Here is a 14,833-nt window from a genome sequence, read left to right as displayed (position 1 = left end):
CTTTGGGATGAAATCCCGCTATCCAGCAAGCTTCTGAAAAAATGCTTGGAGAGGTACCTGAGGTCTAGCTTGAAAGTCGTCATCTGATTGAAATGTGTTCGTGTGACTTAAAAGCTAACAACCAAACCACATGAAAAAAGACAAAAACGGTGTTTTAAAAGACAGGCTTGGAAAGGAAACTGTAGGAAGTAAGAATAGTTGATATACCTTTTAAAGCATGAAGCCAACATCCGGTAAGGACATGTTCTATCCGAGCATAGCTCTCATATTGTATCTCGTCTTGTTCCTAAAATGATGTACACTCACTTTTATTTACAATTTAATGAATTGATAATGTCAATATTTATCAAAGCTTTTATTTATTTAATAGCATTTTGTATGTATAATTATTATTTCAGAAACATCAGAATATCTTAAATGGAATTGCACATTTTTCAATCTGGACAAAACTTTTTATTTTGGACGTAATCAGAAGAGAGTTAACATTGCATTGAAAACAATGATATAATGATATCGAAATTCCTTGAACACCTGGGTCTAGTAATAGACGTCACGCATAAAAAATGAATAAAAAGAATAATTACATAGTGATATAATGATATAATAGTTATCATCGTTGATGTAACTTCAGTAAACCGGAAACATAATAAGAGATATTAACGTCCGCTTCTTGATATCTCAGTTTGTCTACGTACTTGGCATACGCCAGGATATATGTTAACGAGCGTTGCAAATCTAATCGATTCTGATAATTAATTAGAAATTACACGAAACCCACGCAAAAATATAAATCTGCTTTAAAATATATGGGCTCCTGGCAGATTCATTTTATACGAATGTCAGAGTTATGCACGTGCATGTCCCATGTGAGCAATAAATTAACTGGAATTAATTGATATTTTTGTATTAATTAATCAGCCCTGCACTTCACGGTCGGTACTTCCCTTTATCTTTGACAAGAAACATATGTAATTGTAATTGCTGTTTATAGCTAGAATGCCATACCGACGCCAATGAATCCGTACTAACAAGAACAAATTATACAGTTGGCACAAAACTACACAAAAATAAAATAAAAAAATCTTTATTCGATATAGCTTTAGGTTACCCAAACACAAAACATAACATCAAAGTATTTAGAAACACGAAAAGTGCGTTGACATTATCTTCATATTGTTGTTATTTTCGAGTTTCAAAGTGGGAACACATAAATGATTTCCGAGAAAACAAGACATTTAAAATCTGTGAAATTACATAACAAAATAACAAAAAGAAAAACAACAAACAAACAGAAAAAAACAACAACAAAAAACAACAGAAAAACAAATAAGGACGCAAAACATGAGAAAATTGGTGACTAACATTTTGATACACTTAAAACAGAATATCTAAATTTCTCTATAAAGTTATTACTGAGTCAAATGAAAAATGAAATGTGACAAGTCTTGCAAACTTATAGAAAGCTATTTCCCATAGATGTCATTCTAAAAATGTAACATCACCGTACATAAGCTGTGACTAAGATTAAGAAAAATACCTTTAAAACAGAGTGCAATCTGAAAACAGTTCTAGGATCAGCAGGGTCTGTGATGAGAGATACTTCACTGCGGGAGTCTATACACAAATATTGCCTCGTCAGCATATTTCGTAAGCGGATTTGTTGTTCCCATCTTAAAACGTCTCCTGTAAATGTATCACCTTTATGAGTTCATTGTCTCGTTAGTACAAAATATAGCAGTACAAAAACTTACAATATGATTAAATATAAGTTATAACATAAGCCATAACAAGCACCAAGTATAGTCTAAAATTCAAAATTATGCCAATAGATAAACGTTTGCAAATTCATGTGAAGATTCAGTCTTTATAACGAGATATTATTTGTTACATTTTGCTAGTTATTAGTATTTAACATATACATTTATTATACCGTTTCTGTGTAAATAGTTTCATGTTTTAATTAAAGGGACAAAATAATACAAATATCTTGAAGAAGTGCACAAAGGCTCTAACGTTATCAATGACAATCATTTAAATGTGAACAGGAATTCTTTGTTAAACTGAAAAGTTATCGACTGTAATTATTATGTACTTAGCAACAATACTTACGTGTCCCTTATCATGACAGATTATTAAGTTCAGTAAATACCCCCGCCCACACGTCTCAGTATCAAGTTAACACAATTTGCATGCAAAATACCTTTGCAGTAGATAAATATAAACTTTGCAAGATAAACGGTCCTTTAATTCTTATTAAAACATTATTAAGCGTATGGTGGCGATACAGAGATGATCGTACTAGTGTAGTAAAAACAATGGCGATCCTAAATTTACGTGAAATGGAATGAGTTCAAAGTTATTAGTGTATCAATTTGATAAAATTGTTAAATCTGTTGTGGATTTTTTTCGATATGAACGAATTAGGATATTAACACCAATTTTACACGCTGATTGTTAATTGAAACAGTGTAATAATATCAGTTATAAATCTCTTTTCTCATAAATCAGCATTATCCGACATTAGGAATATCACCTCAAAGGAATGTGTCCACTTGGAACGCATTCGCATTTCATACACGCATTAAGCAGTCAAACTGATATAATAATTTGGCGCCAGTTTATTAAAAATATCGTCACATTATAGCCCGTTTACCAGCATGTGTTTTATCTGACGGAATAGAGCATGAGAAAAATGTCATGACATGTATCCTCCAGAGAGGTACTTTCAAAGCCGGCTACCAGACAAACACAATAAAACTAGAGAAATACTGAACTCTTTGGAAATTAGAGTGTTTACAACATCCGCATATCCATCATTAACAGAATGCTTATTACATGACTTTAAATCAACCTATTTAGTGTTTATTTACTCAAACTATTAACATCCCGCTATGCTATAGAATGTCGTTTTTTTTTCAGATAGAACATTCATAACGTATTTAATAATTAACCTGTATTTTATGAAATGCACTTGGAGAGAGATTTATATGTGTAGATTAGGTTCACATGTCACTATATCCAAATTTTTCTTTTAGAAATTTATATATTTGAGCTTCAGCAAGGTACAGGAAAATACTAACAATGCCTCTGCTACCTCAACATCCCATTATCTTTTTAAAAAAACATACACAGTATTCAGACACAACAAATTAAATTGTTAGCAATTTCGATTAATGAAATAAACCATTTGCAATGAAAAAATATTTACGCAACATAAAAAATAAAGGGCATATTTCAAATTTTATCGATCGTTTTTAAATATATAAAGAATAAGGAGTTGAATATATTACCGTCCAGTATACTATGCTCGGCTTCAATCTGCCAATAAGTGATACCAGAGGTCGATGGGGACAGAGTCTTTGGTCTATGTTGGTCAATAACACGTATACGGAAATGAACTGAAAGAAGATAAGTAATTCTCTTAAATTTTGTGCTCCACTATATCATGACCTTATACATCTATAAAGAACACAACAAATTTCATTCTATCATTTGTAAACAAAATCGTGATTCTTACAATACAGATAAAGTTAATGTCTTAAATTGTTTTGGATTAAAGTATCATATGTTTGTACATTGTATATTTTATGTGTAAAACTTACCGTCTTCCGTGACCCCTTCATCAAACAGACCTTCTGCGACAAGATAAGCTTCAAGCTCTTTATGGAAAAGTCGTATAACTGAACCACCCTATTTAATACATAAACAGATAGAAATTAAGCAAAACAGTGTTACCCTGATGTATGTCGAGGAATGTCCAATTGTAATGGTATGTGTTGTAAAGTAATACAGATAAATTGAACAAGCTTTAATACTACAATCAAACTTTGATAAGCAATTCGTTTCACTAATATGATGACAAGAGGCCATGTTTCCCAAATCTAAAATTTTATGTTCACACCATATACATTTGTATTTTCAAGCGCTATATAAAATTATGTTACTGTTTATAGTCAATCAACACTATTTATAAACTTGTTTCCAAACGACTACTATTGTTTTTTAATTAACCAATTATGGTCCTTACCCTGACAAATCTCTCTTGCTCCAGGGTCTCTCTATAACTACCAATCAGCGTAAAGCTTGACCGCTCCACACCAAGGTTTAATTCTGATCTAATAAAATATACAAGGTATTTCAGTATGAGTAAATAAAACATTTAAATAACACATATTGAATTTAAAAAAAAATCTCAAAGATGGAAAAAGTGATCGTGAACGTCAGGCGATTTTTTTTATTCCAGACTGTTATGTAATTACATGCAGACTGTTTAGATAATAATTTTACATAAAACTTTATTATAGAGATTTTGGGTGTTACTGAACAATCAGCTTCGATCGTTTTTCCCAAGCTATATTGATATCAATCATATATTGATGTAACACATGTACAATGATGGCAGTTGCAAATGTTTTAATGTAATTTGGTATTTCATACACAAGGTTTCGAGAAGCTAGTGCCCTAAACTTTAAGCAAACTAGTGGGTTGATACAAAACTATTTTTACAACAGCTAGATAACAGGCTTATTCGTAAATAATGCAATTCCTGTATTACTAACATATAAGACATTTTATTTAATTTAAATTTATTTGATGCAACTCGAGTTTGAAATAACGTTACTGACCCTTCTTAGAATAGTTTACTATCCACTTTCTTATAAAATCTTATATACACATTTCTACATTTTCATATCCTTTTTATAATGATGCTGTTATATAGAAGGATTAAATACAATACAAAATCCATTTATTGCATATACATGTATATATATGGAAGCAGTAATTGCATATAGTTGAAATATTACATTATCACATTTATTTAAACAAGATTTGTGTTTAAAGTCTCAATAATGGCTAGTGTAAAACGCAATTCATAAATAAATTTATGTTCATGTATATACGACTCAGATTGTGTAATTTAGTTTTCAATTCTCGAACGATAAACACGCTATTGCTGGACTTGGCCGCAGCACTGGAAACACATTTGGAATATTGATCATACAAAGCGACACATATTCATTCCTAAATGACATAGAACAGCTATGCAGTAACAATAACACACATTATTACATGTATGAAAATGAGTACAAAAAACACAACACAAGAACATGTCTATGCCCGACATTTCATCTTAACAACAATACACGGAAATGTAATGCAACAAATTCTTCCTCACATATGATTTAAATGCATGACAAGTGATAATGTAACATTATGACAACCAACACTTGGTAAATCAATCATTTCACCAATTAAATTTACTGTTTTGACAATCTGTACACACCTTCAGAGGGGAAAACAATATATTGCTACATATATTTTCACGTTGATGCGCAACAAGACAACATTTCTTTTCACAATTACAACATTATGGTATATCATGGCAATAACAATATCATGACAATAACGTATTATACACCAATTCATTCATCCTGTTTCAGACATAATTCTGGCAGTCACAGAAAATACTTACCGCGGAAATGCACTTATTCTGTAAATCATTTGTCAAGGAATGAATACATATTTCGTACAAGTAACCTTCACTTTAGCAAATTCAAAGATAATCAGCTAAGTGTATTACTTGCAATTATCAGTAAATATTGCATACCACACTTGATTGCTTCATCATATTGTTTCATATAATATTGTTGGTGTGATATTTTCATTGTGCGATAAGCTAACTTCAAAGAAACAATTTTGTTTTTCATAATTATCATCATGTGAAACAAATCAAGAAATAATCAAATTAATACAACAATTAATTATGTAAAAGATACAAATATATTTATTGTTTCTCTGACTAAGATATATACTAATCATTGTCCATGGAAAGGTAGTACTTTAACCAACGGTTACAAGGATTATTTCAAATTTAACAATTTTGCTCTGTCTGTTGGTTTTTCATAAGAAATAGCAATGAAGATTAACTGTTACCTATTGTTACCATAGTCTCTTATCATGTAACCAAAACAGATCTAGAATAAAGAAGAAAACGGGACAGACATCGAAAGTTGTAGTCATAGTTTTAAATTCAAAATAAACCAAATGGTGGTAATTTATTTAACAGAAACAAAGATATGCAAATTACCCGTGTGACTTGTAATCTAGCTGATGGGGTTCACTAGCATGGAAATAATGTCCGGGGGATTTAACACTTTCAAACACTATCTGATCATACAGTTGAACCTGAAATGATACAATTCATAATTTTCTACAATGTTGTACAACTACTCGTATATCTAGTGCAATTTCAGAAATTAAAACATCTTTTAAAATACCTTTCAAATAGAACATTAATCAATTCATCTATTGCAAAGGTAAAAACATACTCGTACAGGACTTTCAATTATATCTAGTTTAAACAGCTCATTATTGGTATTCAATTCTATCATATAGTTCTTTATAGCAATTCCTTAGCGTTATAGTACAATTAAATCATTAATGAACAAAACGTCAGACAGTAATTTAAAACGACTTACCACTTCACCTTCAGATTTCACTTTGTATCGAGGTAATATTCTGAATTGGGCATTTTTAGCATTGAATTCGTGCAAAGACACCTTAAAATAAAAAATTAATGTTGCATTGCAACAGCTGCATATTTGAAGTTATATGAAGCTGAATAATGAAGTTTTATGCAATTTCAAAAGTTAAGCACAATCTAATAAAATATGGATGTTGGATTTTATAACTTTTTTTTCAATTGTAAATTCGTTGTAATAATTTACTGTATCAGGACTTTACTGGTGAATACAAGACATGGTGGTAAATCCTACTAATAAATACGCATTTTATTAAAATATATTTATGTTTTCTCTTGTGATTGGCTGCAGCGTTATATTTTATAATATCCTACCTATATACCTATAAAAATGTGTTTTCGTGATTTATATATATGGTTTGACTGCTCCCAGGCCACAAACACTTGTATGTGCAATATGGAGTATTATCATCATTGTTATAGTGCAACTTTATAACTCGCCTAGCGCTTTAGGTCATATTTATCTCATCCAGGCTTTATTCTCACTTATATCTCGTCAGCAACTTGTATAGCTAATAATTTATGTCTTTAAATATCTACCCACTTATTGCACGCCTACAGCTGGAACATCAATATCGATTATAACTGCATATTACAGCTATCATGTGCGGACGTTTATTACATACCTGAATGCTTCACCTGACATATCAACAACCTTGTCATCAAGCGATATCAAATCACTTAACTTTATACATCTGTGTTGATAGAAACAAGTACATTTCTCTCAACATACATTGTAAGTCGATGACATAAAGATGTAAGTATTTCACCCGGTAAGTCAACGATCACTTCACATTATTTCACAGGTAAAACAAAGGTTACATAAAGTGCAACAACAGCTTTGTAACATGCCCTTTCAAAGAAAAGACCGTTGAAAACATATACAAAGAAGATACGTTTTAAACAACTATACAAGTTTGATAATACAAGCCTTATATAGAAAGAACTAAATAAGACATATTTTTGTTCGCAGGAACAATAACCATTTAAAAGTATTACCTTCATATAATTCTTGTCTATCTGGCTTGTTTGAGTTGTGCTCATATGAACAAATTTGCTAGTCAGTATGTGCTTCAGCTGAAAATATAACATTTTTCTGGTATAAGATGTACTTTAACCTTTATCATGTCTGTTATCTGAAATGTCGATCTTTAAATCTGGACAAAACTATTTATAATTCTTAGTAGAAAATTTCGAAATAAGAGCTGATTGAATAACAGAGTGCAGACTATGATCAGACGACACAGGTGTGCCTGCACTAGTCGCAGAAGTCAAATACGTTGCCGCCAGCATGCCAAGTCTTAATAAAACGTCTCTCTTTCCTATAGATAATAACAAATATGAAATATTTGTTTGACGAATACTGATTCTGGTCAATATTCACATGCATCTGCAATTATAAAACGTTTCCAAAAGCGGGCGTTATTTAAGAAATATTTCTAAGATTGATCTAAATAAATCCATTTGATAATAAAGAATAATGTGTAAAGGTTATTCATTACCTGCACAATTTCGCCATATCGAACACGTTTTCCATGCTGTCTTTTCTGCTCCAGCTCATTGTCATTATTCTCGGCCTCCGCAGCAGACTATTGCCACAGAAAATATATTATTTATAGTTTATACACATTTAATGATAATAAGGTGAACTTGAATATTTACTAGGGATAAGCAAAATGTCTGTGAAAAAGGATTCTGGTTTAATATTAAAGGAAAGAAATAGCGACGATAAATCATAAATACCTGAAAAGTTTTCTTTGCCTTTTTATATGAAATAGACATAGAGCTATCTACATTAATTTTAACATCAAAATAAATAATATTTCATATTTCAGCAAATAACATGAGTAATACGAATACAATTTCATGTTTCATTTTTGTTTTGAATTTCTTACTTAGAACATGACATAAAATAGTTTCTTATTTAGAATCATAACTGACGAAATGGTGATGTAAAGTAACGTAAATTGTATTATATCAACTATTACATATACACAACTTATTTACGTTTCATGTAGAAAAATAATGCGAGCATACCTTTAGAATTTCAATTCGAGTTGAATAGTATTTGTACGGCTAACTTACATTTGTATATACATAAAAGTGATATTTACATATATAGTGCATTTCGCAATATTATCAATCATTATAACAAGTAACAAACTATAAAATATAATTTATATTATTTTTAACCTATCTAATATGGTATATTTACTATATAGCTTTATGTGACGTCAGAGGGTAACAACCCATAATGCCATATGGGTACATCTTAGTGACCCGATGATATAATCAAACGACACCCATTGCACACGTCGGCACCGATGCCTATCATGCTCATTGATTTCTTCAGTGCGATTAAATTAATATCACATCTAAATGATGATGACAGCACAGAACGTTCATCTTTTCATACTTACACCCTCAAAGGGATGGGACATTTATACATTGTTATTTAATAACTATCTGATCTTTAAATATGCATTCACTTACTTTTTGCAAGCAATGTAACGAATAACATAACGCCATTAATTTTGAACAAATATTCTAAATAGAATGTCAGTTTGCAATTGTAGTTACGCACTGACAACATGGGTATAAACGACGAAAACGTTGATTTTCATATTACTAGAAATACAGAATACAAAAAACAAGAGAGTGCTTGAACCAACCCGTGACAGATTAAGAGCGGCTTTGGCACCAGTCTCCAAACCCCCGTCAGCTTGTAGCGTAGATATCCATTTTCTGTACTTTTTGTTGAGTTTATACCTGTTCTGGATACAAACTTGGAACACAACCACTGCAACAAAATTAAAATTGTTCCTGTTTATTCTATCAAACTCGTCACGCACTAATGGATTCAATTACCAGTGGCTTTGAAATACGTAAACAATTTCTTTAGTTTTAAGACTCTCGGATCAATTGATTTTTAAACTTTAATCTCCACTTCAAAAACAAAGGCTCTACAAAAAACAGAGGATGTGAGGTTCAATTTCGGCAAAGGATGATTCGAAAATGTACTTATAATGTTTGTTTTAAATCTTATTTTGTAGGATTTAATGATAATGTGTTTTGTCTATTATAAACATGAATATTGATTTACATATTAAACTAAATCTCATACAGTTTTCAACTCCTTTAAATTCTAGTGCAAATAACGCCTAATATTTAATTTTTCGAGTAAAATAGCAAATAAAAATGTTATTCAGTTTATTAATATCATGTTTGAACACATAAAACATCTTTTGCCTAATTTAGAAGGGGACGTCATAAAAAACTACGTGCACATTCGGCAGGTGATTCATTATCTTAATTCTAACCATAAAATAAATGTACTATAATGTCCAATGTATCAATGCGCTAGGTTACATCAACCTTATAGGAAATACGTACTGCATCGATCCACATTACACAGTTACTTCGTATAAATTTGGGCGTATAATAAGTATAATTGGCAATCATTTCCATTAAAGCGTACTGTTTCAACAATACAATTCAATTAATCATGCAATTTTGTTTCTTTAAGTATAAACAATAAATGTTCTAACAAGCCCTGATGTAGAAACTGAACTTTTACGACATTCATATTTATTAGTATAGACAAGTTAACTATTCCTTGACTTTAAAGTGTTTATTATATTCTATGTTTCTTAATACGAAAAAAAAAGATACTTCATGCGTGAAATAATGAACAGATGGTCAGTTGGTCTTCTACTTGTCAATAAATTGTTCGATTCATCAGTTTTAATCTGTAATCGACGTAAAAACTATCTTACCATGCTGATTAGGGATGTTTGTCGGTCTGTTTCTGTCCTGATTTGTGTATATACACAGGCCATTGTCGGTCGCACTGTAAAATAAAATAATTTATAAAGACAACTTAGCTCCTTTGTGTTAGATACAAACATTTATGATAATGAACTTCTCTTTATTGAATATTATGTAATACTCTTTGGTCTACCCTTTTTAATTGGAATTCTCGCAAGTCTTAATTTCTTAATTCACAATAGCCGCAACAGATTAATAATCAAAGCACAGAAGGCGCTGAATTTGTTTGGGTCTGAGAATGTCAGAAAGGTGAAGGTTGTGAGATTATAAAACAATTTGTTTTTGTATAGTGCCACCAATGCTTTCCAGCGTTTTAATTGTAGTAGATTCGCTATAAGACTAATTGCAACACTGATATTCAATCCAATGTTTATTTGACTTAAACAATTTGAAAAAAAAATGAGTTGCCTTAACTGGGATTTGAACTCCAAACCTCTCGACCACGGTGAATTTATATGTTAACGGCCTAAGAAAACCATATTATTCTAAATTAGGGTTTGTAACGACGCTAATTTGTGTAAATAATCATGGCGCTTACTATAAGCATGTTTATCTATAAGGAATAAAACAATATTAGAAATCTCGACCATTCGGGAATTATTTTGCTTGAAAATTAATGCGCCTGTCATGTGACCATATTTACGCAGTGATCTCCCCTGAATTTTTCGGCCTAAGTGTTACATATAAAGGGAAGTAACCGCTTCAAAAAAGCGGACTACTTTCGGCATTTGCAATTAACAGCATTAGAGTCTGAAATTTCGCTACCATTATTTGTTTGGTCTGACGACCCAAACAAATAAAAATGAGAGCTAACTTATTGGTTAATGTATCTATTCTTAAGCCCGCGAATCAGAGGGTTAAACTGTTCTCTGGCCACGACCTTGTTTTTATATGACAAAAATAGTCATGTTAGTTCCAAAAATAGGACTCGGAAGTGATTCATATAAACATCAGGCTTTTCTCACAATCGAACTAAAATTAATATGATTTCACTAAGATTCAATTAAACTTAACAACTTTCAGTTCGTGTGATATCTTGAAAAAAACTTGGGTTTTTTATGCCATGCGCGTTTGTAATCTATGCCTGACAAAGATGTGTGATTATTAAACTTATATAATATATAATTGATACAAGTATAAACACTTTTCATTTTCGGACTAAGGCAGGCCAAACACACTTTTCTACTTTGCAATGACAATTATAACCATAGTCATCGAAGCAGACGATACACCAATCGTTATGGGGAAATATGGATTTATTTACAGTTTCACACGACGACAGATTGTAACTGAAATTAAGATACATAAATACCGTGCATGTTTGGCACAAACTCGCTATTTGTTATGTGTTTGTGTTCTTAAGAGATTAAGTCTATATAATGGCGAAGAAATCACTGAAAAACACGTTAATGTCAAATAGAAAATGATAAGAATTACGATGTAGGAGTTGACTACTGCCCTAGTATTTCAAGGATATCAGTAAATATTTAGTAGTATGAATAATTATGTTTCTTTACTGGAACAGTGGCAACTTCCATCGTTAATCAGTACTCATGAATATTCTCTCAACCGACGAGTTGGGAATAAATACAAAGAATGTATATGTTTTGTTTTGATATCAATTTATGATTAAATAATCAGTAAGTTTTAACATATATGTTCTATTCAATATACATTTTGTATTTAATAATTGCATTCACACTTCATTTCAAATTTAGAACTTTTTAAGTCTATATAATATTTTACGTTGTAACATCGAGTTTTGATGGTACTTTTGTATTATTTCTATTCTCGGCTGCTGCAAGTGTATGATTTTTAAATGAAAGATGTTTGCAGTACTCTAAGTTAGTCATGACAACTTTGGACAGGTTATAAAGCCGGTATAAACGGTTATTTGCTATATAGCTCCCGACTATAGACGCGAGTTATAAATGCTTATAGCAGTTTATACTTGGTGATAAACCTGTCACAAGTTTTTATAACTAATAATATTAGAAATGACCACATAATACCAAACTTTTATACGACTCTATATAACTCAGTTATAACTAAACACTGAACAAAAATGATTTCAGTTAGAGAAAATCTTTCATAACTGAAGGTTGGTCGACAAGAGCTGAACCGACAAGGCTATGTATAAAATGCTATTTGACAAAACAATCATTTTAAGCATACGTAGAGATACTAATCTTTTAGATATTTTATTTATCTGTACGGAATGTACTTGATGCAGACATAGACTAAATCAATGTAACTCTCTAATTGACCACGGTAAATGGTTATCAGAACCAACCGTGTAAGTTGTGACGTACTAATTCTTTTACGCCAAATAACTTTCTGAGTGAATGGTCTCACGTGCATTGAATTACTGCTGCATTTCATCACCAAGTTATATCTACCCCTACCTGAGAGAACTGGTTGTTCAAGCATTTCACATTGCTGATGGGATCATTCATACGTAACATTTTGGCATCAAAAACGTAAATATACATCATTTTAAGCCTAATATGTTCTTAAAAGACCTGCAACTAGCTGACAATTATTGACTTGTTTATACAGCAAACTTGATGTACTGATGTATTCAACCCAAATGTCAAAATGGCCAAAAAGCACTATATTCTCTCTTATATGTACGAAAACTGACTAACAGGGATGTGCAAACAACAAATATTGTAATTTAAACATTCACATAAAACACAACTAAGAAACATTTGATATTGCAAAAAAAAAGAGCAAATGCAGACGGCACAAAAGTAAGCAAAGTCAGATGTCAGAATTGCCAGCAGGTTTTTATTTCTTATCAAAGTGCAGACTAATGAAGCGTTATCTCATCCTCTATGATTTAAAGAAACAGTATTAATGTTCCAAGCTTTCATTTTTGTTTTTTGTTATATTTTGTATAAATTGGAAAAAGGAGAGAAGAAATATTTCACTTCATAGCATATGCTTATTATTTCCTTACTTTTGTGTTCCATTTCTTCATCGGTTTCGCAATAAATCATTATCAAAGTCATGCACTTTTTATGAAATACACATGTTTTCTCATTAGCGTTATAAGACTATAAATCAGATACTATTCCGATAAAAAAGTGAGGTTTGTAGTGTTTGAAGGTGTTAAAACATCTACTTGGTTATACCAATTTGGAGTAATTATTTGAAAATCTCAATGCTCGTTAAAACTATGAAAATGGTATGGAATCAATTTAATGTGTTAAATATTGTAATTTAAGCGATAATGCACACTATCTAAAATATAAACCTTAATATCTAATCTCTCTATATTTTTTTTCGTTTATATCCTTTTTCCTCATGTATTTACTTTAACAAGTTGATGATACTGTTCTATTCTAACATATGTATTATGTATGCACAAATAATTCTGTGGAACGAAGTAAATGGATCACCTACTCGAGGCATATAATCTATTCTTACCACCAATGAAACTAAATTTTACAGAATCCCCGGAATGTGGTTTTCCTACTAAGTCAATTGTTATATCGACAGAGTTATGAATATGTTTGTGTGTGATTTCGTAAGTTTGTCAACAATTGGACCTTCGACGTTTGGACAGTAACACATACGTTATAGCACTGATAACAGGCGACTTTATAACAGATTGCAACTTCCGTATGGTATTAATGCTTATGTTAATGAGATGACAAAATATTTGTCATGAACTGGGCTTTAGGCTATTTGAATGCGATAACAAAGTCGCGCGGCATAATCAAAATAATCACTTATACCATATTCAAATTTTGCATCTGCGTGATCGCTATCTATAAAATTTATTTACATACTTTTTACCAGTGTCTTTAATACATACAACACAGCTATGGATTTACATGAAATGGTGTTCACCTTTTTATCTATTGTGATAAATGAATTGTAGTATTTTGTAGCATTTTCACGTGTTTGTAATCATTTTTGGCACCAAGATGAAATATTGATTTTAGCTTAACGATACAATATGTAATTTTGATCTATTATAGCTGCAAAAATTGACATCAAGGTTTAAGTTTCACTAAAATTGCATTATATTATCAATTACGTTTTATTAAAGTCAGCTGAACATCTGGATGTCAAGGTGGGTTTTGTATCGGATTAATACAAACACATTTCTCGTACAAAAACAAATGTGTTTCAAATTAAACTTAAATTATTTCGTTCACGGGAAGGACTGGTAGAAATAAATAATGCAGCGTTTGAGTTCAGTCGTAATAAATCTATGCTCTTGCAGCTTAGTAACGTAACGTATTTTTTAGTGGAACTTGTAAGTTAAATGTTTTTTGCAATGGAACTAGTAACGTATTTTGCAGTGGAACTAGTAACGTATTTTGTAGCTGAACTGGTAACGTATTTTTGCAGTGGAACTGGTAACGTATTTTGTAGTGGAACTGGTAACGTATTTTGTAGTGGTACTGGTAACGTATTTTGTAGCGGAACTAGAAACGTATTTTGTAGTGG

General features: G+C 31.2%; 1 protein-coding gene across 18 annotated transcripts in view; it reads right to left on the bottom strand.

Moving 5' to 3' along the window:
* LOC132726064 (inositol 1,4,5-trisphosphate receptor type 1-like) overlaps window positions 1-14,833 on the bottom strand; it is a 126,874-nt gene that overhangs the window by 23,433 nt on the left and 88,608 nt on the right. For 13 of the 18 annotated variants that reach the window (XM_060711325.1, XM_060711323.1, XM_060711308.1 and 10 more), the window contains exons 3-15: window positions 10,318-10,391; window positions 9,214-9,341; window positions 8,285-8,302; window positions 8,044-8,130; window positions 7,541-7,618; window positions 6,480-6,560; window positions 6,089-6,186; window positions 5,474-5,491; window positions 4,028-4,115; window positions 3,603-3,690; window positions 3,291-3,398; window positions 1,538-1,683; window positions 208-286 (exon numbers count right to left, since the gene is read on the bottom strand). In XM_060711325.1, coding sequence (XP_060567308.1) covers window positions 208-286; window positions 1,538-1,683; window positions 3,291-3,398; window positions 3,603-3,690; window positions 4,028-4,115; window positions 5,474-5,491; window positions 6,089-6,186; window positions 6,480-6,560; window positions 7,541-7,618; window positions 8,044-8,130; window positions 8,285-8,302; window positions 9,214-9,341; window positions 10,318-10,391 — 1,091 coding nt within the window. The remainder of the gene's footprint in view (window positions 1-207; window positions 287-1,537; window positions 1,684-3,290; window positions 3,399-3,602; window positions 3,691-4,027; window positions 4,116-5,473; window positions 5,492-6,088; window positions 6,187-6,479; window positions 6,561-7,540; window positions 7,619-8,043; window positions 8,131-8,284; window positions 8,303-9,213; window positions 9,342-10,317; window positions 10,392-14,833) is intronic. The other 5 variants (XM_060711313.1, XM_060711316.1, XM_060711326.1 and 2 more) reach the window with 3 other exon arrangements.

The sequence above is a fragment of the Ruditapes philippinarum genome, unplaced genomic scaffold (genome assembly GCF_026571515.1).
Source record: "Ruditapes philippinarum isolate M1 unplaced genomic scaffold, ASM2657151v2 ctg462_1_1_1_1, whole genome shotgun sequence".
NCBI lineage: Eukaryota > Metazoa > Mollusca > Bivalvia > Venerida > Veneridae > Ruditapes > Ruditapes philippinarum.
This window is presented reverse-complemented; position numbering and strand designations above follow the sequence as displayed.